This window comes from Ambystoma mexicanum, chromosome 11 (assembly GCF_040938575.1).
Source record: "Ambystoma mexicanum isolate Mex_15411 chromosome 11, UKY_AmexF1_1, whole genome shotgun sequence".
In the NCBI taxonomy this organism is placed as follows: Eukaryota; Metazoa; Chordata; class Amphibia; order Caudata; family Ambystomatidae; genus Ambystoma; species Ambystoma mexicanum.
The window spans coordinates 174306028-174331322 of NC_090934.1; the positions used below are offsets into that span (position 1 = coordinate 174306028).

The window sequence follows — 25295 nt, forward strand, 5'->3', positions numbered from 1 at the left end:
GTGGAGGGCATCGGGCGCATCCTCTGACAAACTGGCCTGCTGCCTGCCCCAAAGGCAATTCAGACTCTCTGTCTTCTCCAAGAAGAGGGTCCATATTCAAGTCTGTGTCTCTGCGGCCTCTATCAACGCATCCAAACTCTTTAAAATCTGCTAGGAGCTGGCCAATCCTACTACAGTCTCCACCTCTCCTGTTCCATCGCAGGCCTCTGCTCTGGCTTCTCACTTCACCACCAAAACCCAGGACATCCTGTCCTCATTTTCCTCTTCCTCTCTCTCTCCCCAATACCTCTCTTAGGCCCCCTTTGGCTGCCTCTCCTCCTCCTCTTCTTCTTTCTGCCCTCTCCGATAACACCTGATGGTGTTTCCTAGAGAAGTCCAATCTATGAATGTCTTCCAAACAGGTGCTCCCCTACTCTTCCAGAACTATCAAGGACCACATTCCTTCCCTCTCTCCAGCCTTTGCTGATTTCTGTAATCACCATTTTTCCACTGGATCTTTCCCCTCTCTCCTCAAGCACTCCCTTGTGCACCCCTGCTAAAAAAAGCCTTCTGACGATCCTTCCTGCCTGCAGACTCCCGCCCGATCTCCATCACACCTTTCCTGGGCAAATTCCTGGAACAGCTGCCCATCTCCCAGCTAACCCTCCACATTGAATCTGTTGGTTGTCTCTACGAGCATCAGTCTGGCTTCAGAGCAGCCAGAGGCATGGAAACTGCTCTTCTGAACACCTGGGAAGATCTGCTCTCCAGCCTTGATTCCAGCTCTCCCGCTGTCCTCATCCTCCTTGACCTTTCCTCTGCCTTTGATACGGTCAATCACGCCATCCTGATTAATCGACTCCGCGAGAACCTGGGCATCATGGATCAGGCTCCGGCATGACTGACCTCCTTCCTCTTGGGCTGACGCTCCCAGGTCCAACTTGGGTCATTTCTCTCCACCAACTCTCTCTCCACTTCTTGTGTCCCCCATGGCTCTATCCTCTCAAACTGGCTCTTCAATGTCTACTTGGCCACTTTGGCCCACCTGATTTCCACCTTCTCTTCCAACTTCCAGTGTGACACACAGCTCTCTTTCAGGCTTCCCTCTGCCTCCTCCTTCGTTGCTCATGCCTGACTGTCTAAACGCGATTCAGGAATGGTGCACCTCAAACGATCTCTGCCTCAAGGCCAGTAAGACTGAGTTCTTCTCATTGGGACACCTGCTCCCGCTTTCTCTCTCGCACTCTGGCTGCCCTCCTTGGGCCGTTTACCCTGACCCTCCTCAGAGGCTAAAAACCTTGCGGTCATCTTCAACTCCACTCTCTCCTTCTCGCCTCATAATACGGACCTTGCCAAGAAGGCCCACTTCCAGCTGCACCTCCTCAGAGGTATTCTACCTTTTCTCACCTTCCCCCTGAAGCTCACTGTCTCCAGAGCTCTGGTTCTCTCCGGGCCGGACTACTGCAACAGCCTCTTTCTCAATCTGCCTAACTCTACTCTCTGCCCCCTTTAACTAATCCAGAACAGGACTGCAAGACTTATCCTTGGCCTCACGTCCAGGGAGCACATCTCTCCAGCCCTAATATCTCTGCACTGGCTCCCGGTGGCTACAAGGATCAAGTTCAAGACCCTATGCGTCATCCACAAGGCCTTCTGGGGCCAGGGCCTGCACTACATCCAACTCTCTCTTCCTAATACCTTCCTTCTCAAGCCCTTTGCTCAGCTGCCTCCAACTCTCTGGGGGTCAGAAGCTTTTCCAAGCAGAGAGTGGGATGAAGATCTCTCTCCTCTGCAGATGCCTCCCTGCCCCTTTCAAACTTGAGCCAGACCACATGATGTTCCAGAAGCAGCTCAAGACCTTCCTTTTCTCCTCTGCTTTCTCTTTCTCTCTCCCCTGCCGACCTATCTGTCTGCTGCGCCGACTGGTTTCTTGGCTACCCTCAGAGTCTCACTGGGTACTAGGCTCCTCCATGATCAGTCTCCCCTTCACTGCCTCCAGGCCTACTGTGCCCTTAGGGGCTGTAACTCTAACCATTACAGCCCCCTGCCTCCTTGCACTTACCCATAGCCTTGCTGCCCTGATTGCACTTCCCCATCCCTCTCCCTGGCACAATCTGAATGACACAGGCCTAGTGAGATTGTCTTGTACTACCTCTGTCTTCCATCCCTTGTCCTGTCACACCTAGAAACACTTGTGTACACTTGTGTATAAATTACTTATCATATCATTATCCTTCATGTAATGGGATTTATACCACACACCGCTGTCAGTTTCATGTTCTCCAGCTGGTCTGGCGGATCTGAAGGAGAAAGGACTGGGTTAAGTTAGTGGGTAGATGGAAAATGAAAATTCTCTTTGCTGTTGTTGATGCGTGCAGACCAAAAGTACCCAGAGCACTGCATGTGTGTCTCTTTCTGGGTGGCCTTTGTCAAAAGCACAGAGGCATATGTGTCCAGTGGGGAGCCCAGCATGCGCGTGGTACCAGAATACGCCGGAAGGCACTGTGATACGTAAGCTGATTGTAGCAGTGTAGGGTCCTTTTGTTTGTCTGTTGGGAGGGTTGCTTAATTGCCATGTGTGAGTGGCTCAGTTGATATTTCTGTTGTGTGTTTGAGCGCTGAGGTGCTGAAGGTTAATGCAGCGGTTTTAATGGCGGCCTTTCAGCACCCATCCTGTATGGCCACGGTTATGTCTCGGTACGGATGCCCCTCATGTAAAGTAGTTAAGATGAGCTCCGCTGGGGCACTCTGGAGTGGGCTTCTATTTCTTTCAGTGGGCAGTGTGCAGGGACTGCTCCGTTGGAGAGTGGGGAACATGAGAAGGAGCAGAAAGCAGGATGCTGCAGCAATGGGCAAGTAGAGTAGCAAGTGGGTAAGAATAGTACACAATGGGAGTTCACAGTAACAAGTAGTGAGAGGGTAGAATGCAGATCTAGGTGCGATATCTTGGAGTCTGTCAGATGAAATGACATTGTCCATTGCACAGCAAAACACGTTAGGGCACTAATTGCATAGGCGCCAGGGGACAAAATCACAGTGGCACACCACGGAGCAGAACATCAAGGGAGCACAATGTCAGTTTGACACATAGTGTTCATAATTGCTGTGACTTTCTTGTTAAGCTTCCGAGCCCGGGAAACTTAAAACGAAAGTACTGGCATTTATGAATACTATACCGCCTGCTGGCGAGCAGCGTAGTATTTATAATTGACAGTACTTTCGTTTTAAGTCTCCCGAGCTCCCTCATGCAAGGGGAGCCTGGGAGACATAAAACGAAAGGCACAGAAATTATAAATACAACACTGCACGCCGATGGCGGCGTTCGGCATGGTACTTATAATTGCTGAGTCTTTTGCTTTAAGTCTCCCGGGCTCCCTCAGGCCGGGGGAGCCCGGGAGCCTTGAAACGAAATGCATGGCAATTATAAATACAACACTGCACGCCAATCGCTGCATGCGGCTTGGTGCTCATAATTGCTAGGACTTACGCTTTAAGTATCCTGGGCTACCCCGTACCAGAAGAGCCCCGGGAAAGCAGGAAGCACCAAAAAAGATAAAAAAAAGAAGGGGAGTTGGCAGCACTCACCAGCAGCACATGGCAGGAGCCTAACAGCATACTTTGCTCTCCGGCAGTTATAAGCAAAGGCGTATTGCAGCGAGAGCAGAGTTTAACATGGACAGAGGAGGATGCTTCGTTAATACAAAATGGCAGCTTCCCAGTTTTAAAAAAACAGACTTTGAGGCTCATTTCCCAATAATTTTACATAGGAACTGTTTTAAAAAATATATTTTATATATATTTTTGATTATGGCCCATATTTTTAAACAATACAATGTTTGAGTGAACTACTCCTTTAAGCACCAGGTCTGACAATAGCCAAAACAGATATCGGAGGACAATTAGCGTTCCTTTCTACAGAAGCTACTGATTTGCAATTGGCACACAATAGTGTCATTCGCAAACCCAAATGATCTGATAATTGCTGCAGTCAGGTCCTTTAATGTTCTGCATTAAGAACCTACCTACGCTTAAAGTAATTTCATTGGATCTCGTCGAGAGGGATAAAACGTGTATTTTTGTTTTCGACACCTCCCAGTGTCTGAGGAAGTGAAAAAGGACATTAGCAGGGGTTTTCTTGCAGCGTAGCTAAATCCAGATTTTCAGTGTGAGATAAGCTCCATTCTGGATAACGAGTTTTGTATGGAATGGGACTGAAGCTTTGCTCTTTTGTTAAGTATTTCTAACAGTCAGTCTTACAAGCATACAAACTATTTCTGGTTTGCCATTCGTGATCATTTGCAGCATTGTGCATTTCTATTTATCGCGAAACACATTGTACCAGCTTGTTGTCCGACTCCTGCCAACCACCCAACAATAGCCACGTGGCTTTGAGAATCCCACTCTACCACTCACAATGAGGAGCGTGAATTCTCTCACAGTGCAAATGCTGTGATTACGGGCGTACTAGTGAGTGATATGCTTTCCCTTTGTCGGATAATTTTGATGCTATTGTCAGTTTTTCAGACTTTGGATTAATTTCACCACAGGACAGAAATATATCAAGAGGTTAGTATTGAGCGTTTAAGCGGCGCTACAGAAGAAGTATTCAATTGAAGCTTAAGTCTTTTGTTTATATCGCTCCGCGTAAAGCTGTGTGAAGTATCAGTGAAATAATGTTTTTAATCAACCCCATGCTGCACTTCTAGACACCTAGTTTCTACTGTTTGACTTCCAAAGAACAACTTCAGGATGGGATTGCTCTGATTACTTACCAGTAATCGTCATTACTCCTAGTCCTACTCTTCTTCGTCACAGTGCCTACTTCATGAGGCCCCTGCCTCCGACACAGGACCTTCTTTTATTTCTTTTAATCCCTATAACTCCTCCCCAATAACCACGTCACTTAGTTTTCATATTACCAAGCCGGAGCATGGGAAGCTTCCCCGCAGGGAGGGTGAGGAGGCTCGTCGGTACTGTGATGAGGAAGAGTAGGACTAGGAGTAATGAAGATTACCTGTAAGTAATCAGAGTATTACCTCCATGTCCACTCCTACTCGTCCCAGTACTTACTTCATGAGGCACACCATAGCAGCAACGGGGAAAAAGGTCCCAATGAGACAAGATGCCAAAATAGTGCAGTAACACACACCTTTAATGACTCCACTGACAAAACCCCAACCCCGAAGGAACCCGCCTCCGAGTGGGAGACATTCAACCGATAGTGGTTGACCAAAGTGCTGTGATCAACCCAAGTGGCATCCCTACAAATCTCCTGCAGAGAAACCCCCCATGCATCAGCCCAAGAAGCCGCCAAACCCATGGTGGACTGTCCCTGAATATGCATGGGCACAGGGAGCCCCTCTGCCAAATCGGCCACGCAGACAACAACCCTGATCCAATGGCTAATGGAGACACCCTAAGCCTTGCGACCTGCACCAGCAGGGCCAAACGTAACCAGGAAGCTATCGGATTTGCGAAAGAGGGCAGTCCGCGCCAAATACTCCAACAACGCCTGCCGCACATCAGTGGCATGCCAGGCCACCTCATCTGGTGTTTATGGATTCTGAAAAGATGCAGGGAGAACCAGATCCTGAGAGGAGTGAAAAAGAGACACAACCTTAGGAAGGAACTTCGGATCACACCTCAGTACCACCGAATCCGGCAGCACCCTCAGAAAAGGGGATGACACAATAGAGCCCCAATCTCCCCCAGCCTACGGGCAGAAGTGATAGCAATAAGAAAGGCAGTCTTCAGCGTAAGATGTTTAATGTCACTCTCCAAAATGGGCTCAAAAGGAGGCACTTGAAGGAATCACAAGACAAGAGGGAGGTCCCAAGGGGGAAGCCCCTTATAAGCACAGTGCCGGGAAGAAGAAAAAACCTGGAACAACTTCCCCACTAACACCTCCCCATCCAGGTGACCATCAGAGTCCCCCAAGAGGAATTTAATGGAAGCCCATTGAGAACGCAGAGTGGAGACCGCTAAACCCTTGTCAAAACCTTCCTGGAGGAATTGGAAGATAACAGGAAGACCAGCATTCATGGGAGGGATCCCAGACCAGCCACAACAGTCCCAGAAATGGCCCCAGTGCCTGTTGTACGCCTTCAGAGTGGAGGGTCTAAGAGCCTTCATTATGGACTCGACTATGGGACCTGAGAACCCCTGAGATATCAACCTAGACCGTGCAATAGCCACCCAGCCCATTGCATCCGGCGGACTTCCAACCGCAGATCCCCTTGAAGGGGACAAGGCCACTTCGGAACCAGCCAAGGATCCCGGGACCGAAGCACCAACAGAGAGGGGAACCAACTCTGGCGGGCCAGAACGAAGCTAACAACAACAACACAATCACCCTGGACACTCTGATGCGCTGAACCACCCGGGGATGAAGGGGAATAGGTGGAAAGGCATAAAGGAGACCCTGAGACCACTGTACTGAGAGGGCGTCCAACCCCGAAACCCCCTCTGCCTGAAACCGAGAGCAGAAGTGGGGAACCTTCGCCGAGGCCAGAGATGCAAACAGGTCAAGAACAGGGGTCCCAAATCTGACAGATCTCTGCAAAGACCAGGGCCGACAGGACCAGTTCTGCAGAGGAGGGAAACCGGCAGGCTGAGAAGATCCGCTCAAACATTGTCCACCCCCCCCTGATATGTGAGGCCACCAGGGACACAAGATGCAATTCCCTACAGGCGCCTATCTGAGCTGCCAGAGCATTCAAGGAGCGGCCGGAATCCCCTTGGCGGTTGACATATGGCAAGGCCGTTGTATTGTCCGTCCGGACCAAAACCTCCTGGCCTTCCAGAAACCTCTTGAAGTACACCAGAGCTCAGAGAATGGCACACAACTCTCACCAATTGGATGATCGACGGCTCTCCTCTGGACCCAACAACCCTTGAGCTGAGAGGACCTCCAATGTAGCCCCCCAACCGCTTCCGCTGGCTTCGGTAGTAAGAGTGGTCACAGGAGGAAGGGCCAGGGACACACCAGCCCGTAGATTCGGAACCCCCAACCACCACAGCAGGGAGTGCCGCAGCGCCGGGGACACCGGAATCAAAACCTTGAAAGCCTGAGACGCCGGGAGCCAGTGGGAGAGAAGATAAGACACCAGAGGACGTAAATGAAGAGGGGCCCAAGGAACCAGAAACCCGCAAGACGCCATTTGTCCCTGCAACTTCAGCGACAGGTGAGCCAAGACATACTGCCTCCTGAGAACCCTGCCCAGAACAGCCAGCAAGCGACGGACCCTCTCTAGGGACAGGAACACCCGCCCCATCCTGGTGCAAAGCTGTGCCCTGATGAAAACTAGATCCTGAGAAGGATCCAGCTGAGACTTCTGTCAGTTCACCAGGAAACCCCAGTGCTGCCTGGCAGACCAATCAGAGATGTGTCATGACAGTCTGCCAGCAGGATGCTTTGATCAACCAATCGTCCAGGAAGGGAAAAATCTGAATGCCCCACAGATGTAAATGCACCACCAGGGGAGCCACCAGCTTGGTGAACACTCTGGGGGCTGATCGCAGCCAGAACGGGAGCACACTGAACTGAAAATGTTGGGATCCCACTGCAAAGCGAAAAAACTTCATGTGCCAGGGGCGGAGAGCCACGTGGTGATAAGCATCCTGGAGATCCAGAGATGCCATCCAATCCCCCTTGAACAACATTGGAAGAATGTTCTGTAAAATCTCCATTTTGAAGTGTTCCTTCCGGACAAAGCAGTTCAAGGCTTTGAGGTCCAAAATTGGGTGATACTTCCCGAGGGTTTGGGGACCAGGAATACTCGTGTGTAGAAACCCTGACCCCGAACAGTGAGAGGAACGGGCATGATCGCTGCTTTCAACAATTTGGAGAGAGCGTTTTCCATGGCCAACCTCTTGATCCGTGACCTGGGAACCACAGTCCGAACCATGCAATCCTGGAAAGGAGGAGACAGGAAATGTACTCAATAACCCCTCCGAACTGTGTCCAGCACCCAGGAATCGTGTCCAAACCGTCAGGACTTAGGTACCGGACCACGACGCCAGGAGCGTGGAGGACCCTGACCCTCGTTGCTCTCTGAAAAGAATGTGATGAGGAACCAGGGAAAGACCTGCTGGTCACCGCACCAGCACTAGAGGAAGACTTCTTGGCCGTCGAAGGAGGCTTGCATCACAATTTGTCAGCATGTTTGTCCGCCCTAAAATCTTTATGCACCTTGTCCTCAAGGGAATCCCCAAAACAGTTTGGACCCATTGAAAGGATGTTTCAGAGCAGCAGCCTTCTGAGAACCATCAGTTTTCCAATCCCTCAGATGCACATGCCTCCAGGCAGACACGCCAGCCCCCAAGGCCATGGCCGAATCATGCACCACATCAAAAGCTAGATCGGACAAAAGTTCAACCTGTCTTTGCATGTCTGATAGCAAAGGGGCACAATCAGAACCTCCGTCGACAGACTTTTTCAATTTTCTGAAACCATTCAACACCGTTTCAGCCATGTAGGAACCGTAGACTTTTGCCCTAAGGGCCAGATGTGCCCTCGCATTAACCTTCTTAAAGCTGGAATTAACCCAGCGATCCACTGGATCCCGGACAGCCGCCTCCTCGGCCGACATAGAGGATCGACCTACCAGGCGTGCGAGGATATCGTCAACTTCAACTGGATCAGACAGCAAAGTCTCACCCCCTTTTAATGGGTAAAGTTTGGACATGAAGCGGGGCATTACAATCCTCTCGGGGTCATGCCATTCCCGAAGGATTTTATCCCGGATATCAGAAACCAATGGCAACCCCATCCTAGGGGTATGCCTATTCTGGCTAATAGAAGGGTCAGGCCCCTCCACCGGTACCAAGGGGCTCCAAAAACCCCATCAAGCCCACGCGATCCCCAACTTGAGCAAGCACCTCCTCCACTCCCTCTCTGTCCAGATACTTCCCTTCCGCATCAGCTGATGAGGTACATGAAGAGGCAGAGGACTCAGTGCCAGAAGAAGAGGAGGACGAGGAAGACAAGGAAGACAGGCGCCTGTGCTTGTGTCCATGTGCATATGCGCCACTCCCTCCATGATGCTTAAGTAGCTTCATTTACTCCTTTCTGTTCAGGGAAATACACTTAGCCTTCTTCTTTCTCTTTGTATATAACTCAGGTGAAGAGGAAGATGAAGAAGAAGAAGACAGGACCAGATGCCTGCTCTTTGCAGAATGTTTACCCATGTCAAGTATTTCCAAAAACAGTGACCAAAGAAGGCCTGCTTCACCACTACAGTCCACAGTACACTGAATCAAGGCTCCACATACAGCCAATTGCCAACTTGCCTCTCCCACATTCAAATAGAGGCCAGAAAGAACAACAACCAATAGGAATAACAACAATTAATTCCTATGGCAACACTGCTCGCAGGATCAGAGGCAAAGCCCACCCGCCTCAGGAGCAACGTGGAGATCAAACAAAGGGAGCTGACAAGCTGTGCACAGCCGCCTGTGCAAGCACGGCCATACGACAGCAAAAACATGCCCCCAAACTCATTACCTCAACTCGGGTCTGATTCCATGGACCCAGACCGCGATGCCCTGCGCCGGCCACAGCACTGCAGAAACCAGGCAAGGCAACCTGACTAAACCAGGTCCCGAGCCCTGCAGGGAACCCGGGAGTATTGCCGCACCTGAGGGAGCCGAAGGCTCCGCCACACAGCCCTACCATGGGGCCAGCAATCGTTCCCCAGCGCCCCGCGCCGGGACAAAAAAAAAAGCCCAACCTGCCGCAGGCAAGAAAAATTCAAACTAAGTGACGTGGTTATGGAGGAGAAGTTATAGGGATTAAAAGAAATAAAAGAAGGTCCTGTGTCGGAGGCAGGGGCCTCATGAAGTTAGTACTGGGACGAGGAAGTGTGGATGTGGAGGTAATGTGTTTAGTTAGTGGACAGGCTGTTTTCCTTTTTTTTCTTCTTTTTTAAAAACTTTATTGTGAACTTGATAGACAGACACCATACAATTGACAATAGGATAGGCCTGATGAAGGGCACAGCATAGTAAGCTTAGACATAGACCCCCATATAACTCTACATATCTGCAATTCACTATCGCCCATAGTAGACCCTCAAACCCCACCCACCAATGAGCCCTGGTGTTTATCAATATCCAGTTGTTCTGATCGGGCCAAGTGTATCCACAGTGGGTTCCAAATGTCCTTGGGCCTGCTAGCCGCGGTTACCATGCCAACAAAAGTTTCTACCCTCTCGCTAGTATATATCAAATCTCTCAGCCTGTCTGTGAAAGTTGGGGCTGATATATACTTCCAGTGCCGTAGGATACACTTTTCTGCCATCCTGCCTTTTCCAATGATCCCTCTTTTAGTATCACTGCCACTAGTTACCATGAAACCGCTCTTTATGTTTTTCTCTTTTTCTTTTCCCTCTGGAACTGATTATAAGTACAGTATATGTAGCTGGTTTGGAACTACAACTCCCATAAACCCTAGCCAGCAAAGTCAATGGTGTGGGGTCATGGGGGTTCTAGTCCAAAACATCTGGAGCACCAAAGGCTGCAGACCACTTTGATACAGTGTATTATGTTCTCAGCACTAGGGCAACCGTTATACCACTATTTGCTACTTTTCTAGACAAAGTGCTCTGGTTTCCCTGCCCAAATATCCGACAAGGCACCTAGCAGCTAGTGTACCTTTCCCACCTAAGCTAAGAAGATGAACAATTCACACCAAACTCCGAAAATTCAACAACATCACTCCGACCCTCATCGAACTGCGAGCCCAAATCAACTTCAAATCATGAAGCATCATCTATAAGACTGTCACCCTGAAGTCCCCGAGTTACCTCACTGAGAAACTCAGCATCTCTGGAGCCTTCAATCCACCAGTAGAAAGGACATGGGCAGACGTGAACTCTGCCGATGCAGGAAGGAAAGAACCGGAAGACAGGCCTTCTCTGTCTACGCCCCATGACTCTGGAACCTCCTCGTTGCTGACATCCGACTCTTGCGATCGCTTGTACAGTTCAGGAAAAAGCTGAAGACCTTCCTCTTCAGGGAATGGCTCTTCCCTAACACCTAGGACCACAAACCCTCCAATCCCCACCCTACCTGAGGCTGTGATCTTCTCCTCTCCTTCTCCTCCCCTGCCAAGTGCCCGCCCACCCTTGTTGTTTGTGTCCCGCTTCGTTTATCTCTGCTTGCCTCGCTGTGTTATCCCCCTATGATTGTAAAGCGCTCTGTTGCTTCCCGAAGCTATGTCCGCGCTCAATAAATAATATAATAATAATCTGAACTTTGGGAGTGGATTCCTAACCTATATGCAGCATGGTGGGTTGAGTTACGGATGCTGTTCCTTGCTAATGTGGGGAGAAGGGGCCTATAACCAGCCTTATCTGGAACTTGGGCTCGTACACAGCATTGTGTGTGCTACATAGGATGCAGTAAGAGCATATATTGTGGGCTCACACAAGCTGTCCACGGTTCTTTTCCCTTTAAGGAATACAATATGGCCGACAAAGTGAATTATATTTACCAAACAAAGACCATACACTGCTTTTCCAGTCATGAGAGCAGAAACACAATGGGGTCATTAAGAGCCTGGCGGTGGGGGGTTAATGGGGCCGGTAGAGCTGCCGGCCCCGTTAACCCCCTACCGCCTCATTAAGAGATCTCCTCGCGGAACCCGCTAAGGACGCCTGGTTTTACCAGGCGTCCTTAGCGGGTCCCGCGAGCAGATCAGCATGCTAACAACGGGCCCGTCATTAACAAGCCCGTTGTTAGCATGCTCCCCATTCCCATTGAGCCCTATGGGGGCTCGAATGGGGATGGGTTCCTGGAATGGGGAAATACCGGGCCCTCCAAGGTCGGAATGACCCAGTATTTCCCCACTCCAGGAACCCGGACCAGGTACCCGGAATGGGGGTAGCCATGCCGCAAATAGCGGCATGGCTACCTCCAATGTTGTAATGACCTCCAATGTGGCCAAAAAATGCTGCATAGTTCTATGGTAAGTATTGAGGTAGTAGCCACATTGCTAGAGCCGATGCAGGGGGGTTTCTAAGGGGGCTATGGCCCCAGGTCTTTTGGTTGTAGCCCCAGATAGAAGCTCAGAAGATGCAACCAAAAGGCTAGCTAGCCCGGAGTCCCGACAGTCGCGACATTAGCGTATGCCCCGGATCTTTTCCAGACCTAGCAACACCCCTGCACATTGCCAACATAATCGACAAAACAATCATTTGCTAAGAGCCACGCAGATGGCCAACAGATAGTCAATGTCTCATTGTTGTTCATTTCTTTTCCTCTAATCATGAAGAGTGTCTGTGCCAATGAAGCAGAATCTTACACGCAATTTCCCACACTTCCTTTTGGCGCTTGCTGCTCATCATTAGTAGACGCTGGACAGTTTGGTGAAGACAATAGAACATTTCCTAAACTTTGTTGCACAGGTCGTGTTTGGGGTCTGCTATTAGAATTATGCCAATACAACATGCCTTTTTGTCAGACAATATTCCTGTTCGACGGTCAGTCTTGGGTGAAGTGTGAACTATGTCCCTTGAATCCTGCCTGATCTTGCTGGATATGTCTTTGCTAGCCCTCCCTCCCACCCCCCTTCAACCTCTCCCTATGGTCTCAAACCAACCTCCTCTCGATACCTCAAACCAACCTCCTAATACCTTATCTCCTCCTGTCATCTCCCACTCTCCTTCTAAACTCCTTACTCACTCTCCAACGTGTCTCCAAACTCCTGCCTTGCGCTGCGCACCCTTACTCCAAACAGGGGCTGACTCAGTCACACTAGACCCCCTCTCCCCCCCGTCTTGTTTTTCAGTTGATGGTTTGCACCTAGAGCCGATGGTAACCTTTAGGAAGGAATTGGTTCCTTCCAAGTGTTTCTACTCTCGCGGGTGTTCCGGTGTGTGAGATCCAGAGGAGGCAGCTTCAAAAGGCTGGTCCACCATCTTTGATTCTAGCTGCCCACCTGACTGTGCATTCATGAGATCACGCTTTGACTACAGCAGACAGAAGGGAGTGCGACTCTGCCATAGTAAAATTAGTACATATGAACATGTGTGGGATGTTTTTCCTTGCATGCTTATTTAAATTGGGGAAAGGTGGTACTAGCAGTACAAGTTCTTGGACATTGCACAGCTTGAGGAATGGTTCTTAAAGGGACAGGGCTGTTTATACACTCAGTGCTAGACCTCGTGCATTATATGACCGCAGGAATAGTGCTAAAGGGCCAGTACTGTGTCTAGCTACAGTCCAAGACCCTGGGCCTTGCATGACAGGAGGAATGGTGCTAAAGGGCCAGTACTGTGTCCAGCTACAGTCCAATACCCTGGGCCTTGCATGGCAGGAGGAATGGTGCTAAAGGGCCAGCACTGTGTCCAGCTACCGTCCAAGACCCTGGGCCTTGCATGGCAGGAGGAATAGTGCTAAAGGGCCAGCACTGTGTCCAGCTACCGTCCAAGACCCTGGGCCTTGCATGGCAGGAGGAATAGTGCTAAAGGGCCAGCACTGTGTCCAGCTACCGTCCAAGACCCTGGGCCTTGCATGGCAGGAGGAATAGTGCTAAAGGGCCAGCACTGTGTCCAGCTACCGTCCAAGACCCTGGGCCTTGCATGGCAGGAGGAATAGTGCTAAAGGGCCAGCACTGTGTCCAGCTACCGTCCAAGACCCTGGGCCTTGCATGGCAGGAGGAATAGTGCTAAAGGGCCAGCACTGTGTCCAGCTACCGTCCAAGACCCTGGGCCTTGCATGGCAGGAGGAATAGTGCTAAAGGGCCAGCACTGTGTCCAGCTACCGTCCAAGACCCTGGGCCTTGCATGGCAGGAGGAATAGTGCTAAAGGGCCAGCACTGTGTCCAGCTACCGTCCAAGACCCTGGGCCTTGCATGGCAGGAGGAATAGTGCTAAAGGGCCAGCACTGTGTCCAGCTACCGTCCAAGACCCTGGGCCTTGCATGGCAGGAGGAATAGTGCTAAAGGGCCAGCACTGTGTCCAGCTACCGTCCAAGACCCTGGGCCTTGCATGGCAGGAGGAATAGTGCTAAAGGGCCAGCACTGTGTCCAGCTACCGTCCAAGACCCTGGGCCTTGCATGGCAGGAGGAATAGTGCTAAAGGGCCAGCACTGTGTCCAGCTACCGTCCAAGACCCTGGGCCTTGCATGGCAGGAGGAATAGTGCTAAAGGGCCAGCACTGTGTCCAGCTACAGTCCAAGACCCTGGGCCTTGCATGGCAGGAGGAATACTGCTAAAGGGCCAGCACTGTGTCCAGCTACAGTCCAAGACCCTGGGCCTTGCATGGCAGGAGGAATAGTGCTAAAGGGCCAGCACTGTGTCTAGCTACCGTACCGTCCAAGACCCTGGGCCTTGCATGGCAGGAGTGGTGTGGTTGGTCGCTGCATGTGCACGCCCCCCTCCCGCTGACTGGGATTTACTGAGGATGATTGGGGGAATCCTCACCATGCCTCTCTCTGATCCATTATCCGATAGCCTGGGGGTGTCCGTGGCCCCCTCTGTCATCGCATTGGATACCACTAGCGCCATACAGGGGACTTTGTCACACCTAACAATAAGACAGAAGTCGTCGGGAGCAGTAACAGCCTCACTCGTTCCATGCCTACCAGTGGAACGTTTTGCTGCCCAGGATGGCATGTTCCAATCGCCTGGTCCTATCCTTCCAGAAACCTTCTTGGCTACATCCCTGGTAACAGGCTCTGTCTTTAAAATGTTTGACCGAACACCGTTTAAGACCCCTCTGGTGATTGGGTGCCCTCCTCTCACACAATCTTGGCCACTCCCTGGCAACTGACTTTGTAAAGTATATACATTTTCCTTGAATCGCTGATCACTGGGCAGTGAAATATAGAGATCACATGTCTGTGTCCCTGACACAAATACTAACATTCTCTGAATTGTTTTTAGTCTGAATGAGTCCCCCGCTACTGCTTGTAAACTTAAGCCAATAGACCTTTATAGTCCCTACCCAATCCCCGATTGTCTGGGTGCCCTGAAAGTTCTGTTTGCCATATCCCCACGCCCATGCCGTTTTGGGAATTAGTGTTTTTCTTTTAGTACGAAGAGTGTACTGGGCCGATTCAAAGCACAGGCTCTACCTTTTTGTTCCTGCCACACGTCTTCTCATTCACTTAGGTCGCACCCTTGGACTAGAGCAGGTTCATTGTGCAGTTTCTAAATGTGTGTCCTTTCCACGCAACTTCTCATTCCTGCACGCCACAGTCGGACCCTGCACTACAGCAGGTTCATTGTGCAGGTTCTAAAGGCACTCCACAGTCAGACCCCTGCACTAGAGCAGGTTCATTGCGCAGTTTCTAAATGTGTGTCCTTTCCACGCATCTTCTCATTCCTGCACACCACCGTCAGACCCCTGCACTTGAGAAGATTCAAGATGCAGTTTCTAAATGTGTGTCCTTTCCACGCAACTTCTCATTCCTGCACACCACCGTCAGACCCTGCACTAGTGCAGATTCATTGTGCAGGGTATAATATTTTGTGCTTGCTACGCGTGTTCTCACTCGGGCACGCCACAGTCAGACCCCTGCACTAGAGCAGATTCATTGTGCAAGGTATAATAATTTGTGCTGGCCATGCATGTTCTCACTCGGGCACGCCACAGTCAGACCCCTGCACTAGAGCAGATTCATTGTGCAAGGTATAATATTTTGTGCTTGCTGCACATGTTCTCTCACGGGCACGCCACTGTCAGACCCCTGCACTAGAGCAGATTCATTGTGCAGTATATAGTATTTTGTGCTGGGTATGTGTGTTCTCACTCGGGCACGCCACTGTCAGACCCATGCACTAGAGCAGATTCATTGTGCAGGGTATAATATTTTGTGCTTGCTACGTGTGTTCTCACTCGGGCACGCCACAGTCAGACCCCTGCACTAGAGCAGATTCATTGTGCAAGGTATAATAATTTGTGCTGGCCATGCATGTTCTCACTCGGGCACGCCACAGTCAGACCCCTGCACTAGAGCAGATTCATTGTGCAAGGTATAATATTTTGTGCTTGCTGCACATGTTCTCTCACGGGCACGCCACTGTCAGACCCCTGCACTAGAGCAGATTCATTGTGCAGTATATAGTATTTTGTGCTGGGTACGTGTGTTCTCACTCGGGCACGCCACTGTCAGACCCATGCACTAGAGCAGATTCATTGTGCAGGGTATAATATTTTGTGCTTGCTACGAATGTTCTCACTCGGGCACGCCACAGTCAGACCCCTGCACTAGAGCAGATTCATTGTGCAAGGTATAATAATTTGTGCTGGCCATGCATGTTCTCACTCGGGCACGCCACAGTCAGACCCCTGCACTAGAGCAGATTCATTGTGCAAGGTATAATATTTTGTGCTTGCTGCACATGTTCTCTCACGGGCACGCCACTGTCAGACCCCTGCACTAGAGCAGATTCATTGTGCAGGATATAGTATTTTGTGCTGGGTACGTGTGTTCTCACTCGGGCACGCCACTGTCAGACCCATGCACTAGAGCAGATTCATTGTGCAGGGTATAATATTTTGTGCTTGCTACGCGTGTTCTCACTCGGGCACGCCACAGTCAGACCCCTGCACTAGTGCAGATTCATTGTGCAAGGTATAATAATTTGTGCTGGCCATGCATGTTCTCACTCGGGCACGCCACAGTCAGACCCCCTGCACTAGAGCAGATTCATTGTGCAAGGTATAATATTTTGTGCTTGCTGCACATGTTCTCTCACGGGCACGCCACTGTCAGACCCCTGCACTAGAGCAGATTCATTGTGCAGGATATAGTATTTTGTGCTGAGTACGTGTGTTCTCACTCGGGCACGCCACTGTCAGACCCATGCACTAGAGCAGATTCATTGTGCAGGGTATAATATTTTGTGCTTGCTACGCGTGTTCTCACTCGGGCACGCCACAGTCAGACCCCTGCACTAGAGCAGATTCATTGTGCAAGGTATCATATTTTGTGCTGGCCATGCATGTTCTCACTCGGGCACGCCACTGTCAGACCCCTGCACTAGAGCAGATTCATTGTGCAGGGTATAATATTTTGTGCGTGCTACGCGTGTTCTCACTTGGGCACGCCACAGTCAGACCCCTGCACTAGAGCAGATTCATTGTGCAAGGTATAATATTTTGTGCTGGCCATGCATGTTCTCACTTGGGCATGCCACAGTCAGACGCCTGCACTAGAGCAGATGCATTGCGCAGGATATAGTATTTTACGCGTGGGTACGCGTGTTCTCACTCGGGCACGCCACCATCAGACCCTGCACTAGAGCAGATTCATTGTGCAAGGTATAATATTTTGTGTTGGCTGCGTGTGTTCTCACTCGGGCACGCCACAATCAGATTCCTGCACTAGAGCAGATTTAAGGTGCAATTTCTAAATGTGTGTCCTTTCCACGCATCTTCTCATTCCTGCACGCCACAGTCAGACGCCTGCACTAGAGTAGATTCTGTGTGCAGGTGCAAACACTCTGTCCTTTCCGTATGTGTTTTTATTCCTGCATTTCATAGTCACACCCCTGCATTTGAATAGTTGTCGGGTTAGAGTGAGTCTAAATGGTATGCTATCGTATTTATTGAGTGCGGACCTAGGTTCGAGAAGCAACGGAGCCCTTTCCAGAGGTATAAACAGTACAGATGCATAACGCAGTGCTTTTCAGAGGTAACAACAGAGACACAGGGGAGGGTTCAGCTGTGTAGGGTGGCAGAGAGGAGAGGGGCGGATGGTATCTAGCAAGTCTGGTGGCGTGGGGGGCACAAGTGTTCTCATTCCTGCATTTCACAGTCACACCCCTGCACTAGTGTAGTTTCCGGGTGAGAGTTCAAATATCTTGCAATTTCCATGTGTGTTCTCATCCCTGCATTTCACAGGCACACCCCTGCACTAGAGTAGTTTCCGGGTTAGGGTTCAAATATTTTGCAATTTCCAGGTGTGTTCTCATCCGTGCATTTCACAGTCGCACCCCTGCACTAGAGTAGTTTCCGGGTTAGAGTTCAAATATTTCAGTCACACCCTGTATGTACATAACGACGCCCACAGGTTCTTGCATCCCAGTGATAAACTCATGCTAAGGTTTAATAACAAAAGCGTTCCTCTGCACAGCGCTTTAATCTACAGAGATAAAAGTACTAAATTGCATTCTGGCCAAGTCTGTAAGCACCGGATTAGTGAGAACATCTGCGCCGAGCCAGAAAATGACATAACCATTTGCCACTCCAGGCAAATGTTCCAGAATTTGGGTTACTGGGATATCGCCCACGTTCACTTGGAATAAAGTCAAAGCAGTGCCTGATACGTCTTTCATTCTCGTATTTACACTGGGTGACCTGGTTGCGATGACGTAACTGATGACATCCCAGATGTCATCATGAATAATGACTTCACTAATGACATCACGCAGAAGATATAGACGAACATAAAAAAAAACTGTTCTGAGCGGTGCACGATCCGAATAGAAACGGCCTAGTACCAAATACATTGGATAACAATGTCCGCAATTTAAATGCTTAGAGAGGCTGGCAGAATCCCGCCTGAAGCGCTATGTAGAAAAGTGATATTATGCTTGTTTTCCTATAGTGTTCCAGTTTTCTTTGTGCAAGAGGCGACTCAAAAAAAGTGGCTACGTTTTGGTGATTTGGTTCATGCAGGTTGGGGGTACTATGTGTTTTCTAGAAGAAAAAAAGAGCAATATCGTGTTTTTTTAAACTTGGAAAATGAAAAGCGTGCCGTTTGTTTTAAAATACGAGAATGCCCCGAAAAACAGGAGGGGCACAGTCAGCTAGCGCAGTAAGGAAAAGGCATGAAACGTCCCTGACTATATGCGGGAGGAGGGTCCGGGGGGTGGTTGTAGGGCCCCCATTAATAAGAGGGGGAGTAGTACTTAACCAGAGAGCAATTTCAGTACCACAATTTGGGGGGCAAATATTTTTATTTAAAGAACACATCATATAATAACAGGATTTTATGAAGCAATCATAATGTAATATCTGTCCTCACCCATTGTAATGGTGCTGCATTTCTCGACCTCAGAAGGATGAAAGGCAGAGTTCACGATGCCAGGATTTCATCCAGCAACGTGCAGTCTTGCCCCATGCCACAGGCGCACCCTCCTTCTGCAGGAAGCATGATCCGTTCATTGAGTTTGCAGCGATCCCGCAAGGCTATTTTGGAGGTTGTTAACCCCTTGCACTCCTTTCTTTATCTTTGTGGGTGGCCTCGCAGACCATGTCTCCGTCGGAGGGCTCGGCGACAGCTTCTATGAATATTTGATCAAATCTTGGCTGATGTCCGCGCGGAGGGACCATGAAGCGAAACTCATGTACTATGACGCGTTGGAGGTAAGGAGCACCTGACATTTCAACAGGTATTTTAGACTCAAAGTCAATAATCGTTTTTGTAGTGAATAAGGTGTTACGCGTATGACGCGTTGGAGGTAAGGAGCACCTGACATTTCAACAGGTATTTTAGACTCAAAGTCAATAATCATTTTCGTAGTGAATAAGGTGTTAGCTTCGCGTCAGATACATTATTAATTGTCCCACAATGAAACAGCTGTTTGCCACTATGATGAATCACATGTAAAGATTTAATTGCTATCTTATGCAACCATCACACTAAAAGGCGGTAGTCCGGCGGTAAATCCGTCAGAATACCACCGACAGAATTACCGTTACCGCCACTTGGTCTGGAGGGATTACCAATGGATTGCTAGCAGTTTTGGCGGAGTTAATCCCCATTTTTTGAGGGTTCATTGACTCCATGTGGCATTTTTGGTGGAATTACTGCTGCAGTAATTCTGTCAATTTCCAGTGGGAGGATTTACCTCCAGCATGATGCTGGAGGTAAATCCTCCACTCCAGGGCCATATTCGTAGCATGGCGGTGTGGGAAAAGTGGCAGTAATTCAGCTACCACCAATTTATTCACGCACCGCCATAGTTGGAATGAGCCCCAAAACAGCCTGACTTGTGTGACCTTACAGACGCAGCACTTCTGCCAGGTGCCTGCTCCATCTCCGTAGGACTACGCTGCAGTGTGCAGTCCATACACATCTTAGAAATTGGACTATGCAGAATCAGTAATAAGCCTGGCGGAAGGGCTCAGGTGGGGGTATTACCCTGATCGCCACGTGGCAGCCTGCAGCTGCCGGGCAGTGTCTCGAGCTGCCAGCTTGTGGCCAGTGTGGCGGGCCTCCACCTGCCCGTTCTCTTGGTGTTAGGATGGTTGCTTGCCTTACTGTGTTCAAGGCAGGAGAGAGCTTGGCAGGGGCGTGGGGGGCATCAGGGCTTCCCACAAGCTTTCCAGGGGCCGCTGAGAGGTAGATGTGGGTGAGTAGTCACTGGTGGCTCTGAGAAAGTCAATGTGGTGGTTAAGGTACAGTGTATCCCACACATATTGCCTTCAGTAAGGAATGTTAGGACAAAAAGTACTTTATCTTCTGTAGCAATCTGCGGTGTTGTGCAGATTACAGAAAGGTACACTTATATGAGAGACTCTTTGTTCAGAGGGCATGTACTTACCGTTTAGGGTCACTGGCAATGTCCACATTTCTGCAGATACCATAACTGGTGGTCAGTGTCCTGGGGTGGTTTTTGGAGGCCGGCTTAGTAAAGTAGGCTTCCAAACGGACTAACTCGCACCATGTTACATTGACTCTCCCACTGGCTTTGTTCAAGCGCTGTGATACCTCCGGGTTTGAGTGCTACATAAATGTAATAAATAAATAAATAAATAGAGTGGTGCTCCGACTTTCATAGGATTGAATGCAAAAGGCTGAGCAGGGTATGGTCTGATACCGCGTTACTCTAAAAAGCTAAACCTGGGCCCCGTATGCTGAAGATCACCCGATCATGGAAGCCCATATCTGTGGTTAGAAATCTGTTGCGCCCAAACACTGGCTGGCTGCCAAAACTTTGGATGTTGGAAAAGTCAAAGTTCACCACTGAAAGTGCTGGTTTTTCTGGTTTTTCACCAAAGGTTCGTTTGCTGGCAACGAGGTGCTGCAGGCAAGCAGGATGACAGAGGTTGCACTCAAGTTTTCTTCTAGGTGAATAGGTCCGCCGCTGCAGCCCAAGCATGTTGGGAATGAAGAGTGAATCGTGCAAAAGTGCGTTAGGGTGTACATTTAAGCAGAGCGGGACGCTGCAGCAGGAGAGACGCCTTCAGGGTGGAGGATGCGATGCTGAAGCATCCAGCTCCCTGATGTGAGATGATGCTGAGGAGTCTGACCCGCTGCTGGCTATCATATTGAAATTCTAAGAGGTTCATGCAGGGTTTCCCCCCCTGTAACCAGCCAAAGGAGTCTAGGAAGCTGCTGAGGGTCCGAGTGAGGTGCCGGGAGGCCTAATCACCCAAGACTCTGGTGGAGACCAGAGAGGGAAGCTGCAAGTTTCATGCATTTATTCCCCCAGTAACCAGCAAAAGAAGCATAGGAACCGGCCGAGGATCCGAGTGAGGTGCCGAGAGGGCTAATCACCCAAGACTCTGGTGGAGATAAGAGAGGGACGCCTGCAGTCACATGAAAGCATTCCGCCAGTAACTAGCCAAAGGAGTCTAGGAAGCTGCTGAGGGTCCGAGTGAGGTGCCGGGAGGCCTAATCACCAAAGACTCTGGTGGAGACCAGAGAGGGAAGCTGCAGGTCTCATGGATGTATTCTCCAGTAACCAGCCAAGAGGAGCATTTTAAGCTGCTGAGGACCCAAATGAGCCCTGAAGAGGCCTAATCACCGAAAACTCTGGTAGAGATAAGAGAGGGACGCCCGCAGTCGCATGAATGCATTCCGCCAGTAACTGGCCAAAGGAGTCTAGGAAGCTTCTGAGGGTCCGAGTGAGGTGCCGGGAGGCCTGATCACCCAAGACTGTGGTGGAGACCAGAGAGGAACGCCGCAAGTCTCATGCATGTATTCTACCAGTAACCTGCCAAAGGAGTCTAGGAAACTGGTGAAGATTCGAGTGAGACGCCGGGGGGGCCGAATCAGTGAAGACCCTGATAGAGACCAGAGAGGGACGCTGCATATCTCATGCATTTATTCCCCTAGTAACTAGCCAAGGGAGCCAAGGAAGCTGCTGAGGGTTCCGAATGCGATACCGGGAGGCTTAATCACCCAAAACTCTGGTGGAGACCAGAGAGGGACACAGCAAGTCTCATGCATTTATTCCCCCAGTAACCAGCCAAAGAAGCATCGGAACGGCCGAGGATCCGAGTGAGATGCCGAGAGGGCTAATCACCCAAGAATCTGGTGGAGAACAGAAAGGCACGCCACAAGTCTCATGCATGCATTCCCTCAGTAACCAGCCTAGGAAGCTGCTGAGGATCCGGGTGAGACACCAAAAGGCGAAATCATCCAAGACTCTGGTGGAGATAAGAGAAGGAACGCCGCAAGTCTCATGCATGTATTCCACCAGTAACCTGCCAAAGGAGTCTAGGGAACTGGTGAGGATTTGAGTGAGACGCCGGGGGGGCCGAATCAGTGAAGACCCTGATAGAGACCAGAGAGGGACGCTGCATATTTCATGCATTTATTCCCCTAGTAACTAGCCAAGGGAGCCAAGGAAGCTGCTGAGGGTTCCGAATGCGATACCGGGAGGCTTAATCACCCAAAACTCTGGTGGAGACCAGAGAGGGATGCAGCAAGTCTCATGCATTTATTCCCCCAGTAACCAGCCAAAGAAGCATCGGAACTGGCCGAGGATCGGAGTGAGATGCCGAGAGGGCTAATCACCCAAGAATCTGGTGGAGACCAGAAAGGCACGCCACAAGTCTCATGCATGCATTCCCTCAGTAACAAGCCTAGGAAGCTGCTGAGGATCCGGGTGAGACACCAAAAGGCGAAATCATCCGAGACTCTGGTGGAGATCCGAGAGGGTCACCAAAATTCTAATGCATTTGTTCCCCCCAGTAACCAGCCAAAGGAATTTAGGAACCTGCTCAGCATCCGAGTGAGACGACCCTGCTGGAGACTAGAGAGGGGCCCCACAAGTCTCATGCATGTTTTACACCAGTAGCCAGCCAACAGAGTCTAGGAAGGGGCTGAGGATCCACGTTTCACGTCGGGAGGCCTAATCACTCAATACTCTGGTGGAGACCAGAGAGGCACGCTGCAAGGCTCATGCATGTATTTCACCAGTAAGCAGCCAAAGGAGCCTAGGAAGCTTTTGAGGATCCAAGTGAGACGCCGGGAGGTCTAATCACCAAAGACTCTGGTGGAGACCAGAGAGGGACGCCGCAAGTCTCATGCATTTATTCCCCCATTAATCAGCCAAAGGATCCTAGGAAGTGGCTGAGGAGACAAGTCAGACGCCGGGAGGCCTAATCGCCCGAGACTCTAGTGGAGACAAGAGGGGGATGCTGCAAGTCTGATACACTGCTGAGAATCCAAGAGAGCCAGGAGGAGCAAAGTATCGAGAGCGTGGCGAACCAGAGGTACAAATGAGAGTTGGCTATATTGCCAGAGAACCTCAAGGAGCTGGATGGAATGCACACAGGTACATCATTTCAGTTCATGATGCAAAAGCAAACCAAGTACAACACTTAATGCTGATTATTGGAGGCAGCTTCCTAGATCATTCTAGAATGAGAAAGATTGCATATAATAAGAAAACAACGTGTACTCTAGGAAGTTAAGAAAAATTCTGTTAATGAGAGATTTTATTAAATCACAAGACATCATTCAATTCTGGGAACTGAAAAAAAGTCCCAAAGCATTCACTGAATGAGAAGAATGTTAAAGCAGTGAGCCTCATTATGTGTTTGTGGTGCGGGGGTGTTGGAGTTTTTGAGAACTGTAGATCCCTGCGCTATTGGTTTGTTGGCTCCAAATTCCTGTGTGGAATGTTGCCGAAGTTTGCCTGTCGCCTGTATATGGATCACAGGAGGACAGAGCTCCTGTTGTCCAAGTTTTGTGTGATATTTCGTTTTGGTGCCTGAGAGCCACTGATTATACTCTGGCGCTGGCAACGTGATACCTTTTTTGAAATAATTGTAAATTTCCACACCTAATAAGTGGTTTATTTGTCAATCTGTGTTCCCTACATTGCTTGTCACTTTTGTAACATACATACTGGTATGGCAAGGTTTTTCTTGTATTTTGACCAAAAAAGCATCATGCTTAAGGTTGAAACACGTGTCGGCACCAGCAAAACCTAAAGGTTTGTCTCAAGGCTGTTCAAGGTGGAAGTGGTGAGTATCGCGACAAAGTGCATAGGGCATGGTGATTTTCTAGGGAGTGGTGATCTTATTGGGAATAATCACAGTTTATTCCTAGAACCCGCGAGACCATGGCGTACAAGTTGTATATGTAAGTCATAAAGGTTCCGTGCCAAGTGCCCGGTATGTGCATTAGTATCAACGTATTTCACGTCGGTTTTCATTAAAACAGCGTGTTTATATTTGCAAATCATTACATTGGCCCAATGGACATTCCGCAGTACATTTGGTGTGGGTTTAGAAATGAACATAGTTTTGCAATCAGTAATACAGTGGTCCCATAGCCAAGACGATTGTTGTAATTTCTAAACCCACACCAAATGTACTGCGGAATGTCCATTGGGCCAATGTAATGATTTGCAAATATAAACACGCTGTTTTAATGAAAACCGACGTGAAATACGTTGATACTAATGCACATACCGGGGACTTGGCACATTGGGACTTCGGAATTTGGGGACATAATGAAGGGACAATTAGCATGTGGTGCTCATGTTTCCTTAGATGAGAATGTATGCTGCTATTCCAAATAATAATAATAATAACAACAGTTATTATTATCATTATTATGTGGTGCTCGTGTTTCCTTAGATGAGAATGTATGCTGCTATTCCAAATAATAATAATAACAACAGTTATTATCATTATTATGTGGTGCTCGTGTTTCCTTAGATAAGAATGTATTATTATCATTATTATGTGGTGCTCGTGTTTCCTTAGATGAGAATGTATTATTATCATTATTATGTGGTGCTCGTGTTTCCTTAGATAAGAATGTATGCTGCTATTCCAAATAATAATAATAACAACAGTTATTATTATCATTATTATGTGGTGCTCGTGTTTCCTTAGATGAGAATGTATTATTATCATTATTATGTGGTGCTCGTGTTTCCTTAGATGAGAATGTATGCTGCTATTCCAAATAATAATAATAACAGTTATTATCATTATTATGTGGTGCTCGTGTTTCCTTAGATGAGAATGTATGCTGCTATTCCAAATGATAATATTAACAACAGTTATTATCATTATTATGTGGTGCTCGTGTTTCCTTAGATGAGAATGTATGGTGCTATTCCAAATAATAATAATAACAACAGTTATTATTATCATTATTATGTGGTGCTC

The 25295-nt window shown here is 49.1% G+C and overlaps 1 protein-coding gene across 3 annotated transcripts in view; it reads left to right on the forward strand.

The window, feature by feature from the left end:
- MAN1C1 (mannosidase alpha class 1C member 1) overlaps positions 1-25295 on the forward strand; it is a 321546-nt gene that overhangs the window by 223136 nt on the left and 73115 nt on the right. For all 3 annotated transcript variants that reach the window (XM_069622732.1, XM_069622733.1, XM_069622734.1), the window contains one exon: positions 19183-19298. In XM_069622732.1, the coding sequence (XP_069478833.1) occupies positions 19183-19298 (116 nt within the window). The remainder of the gene's footprint in view (positions 1-19182; positions 19299-25295) is intronic.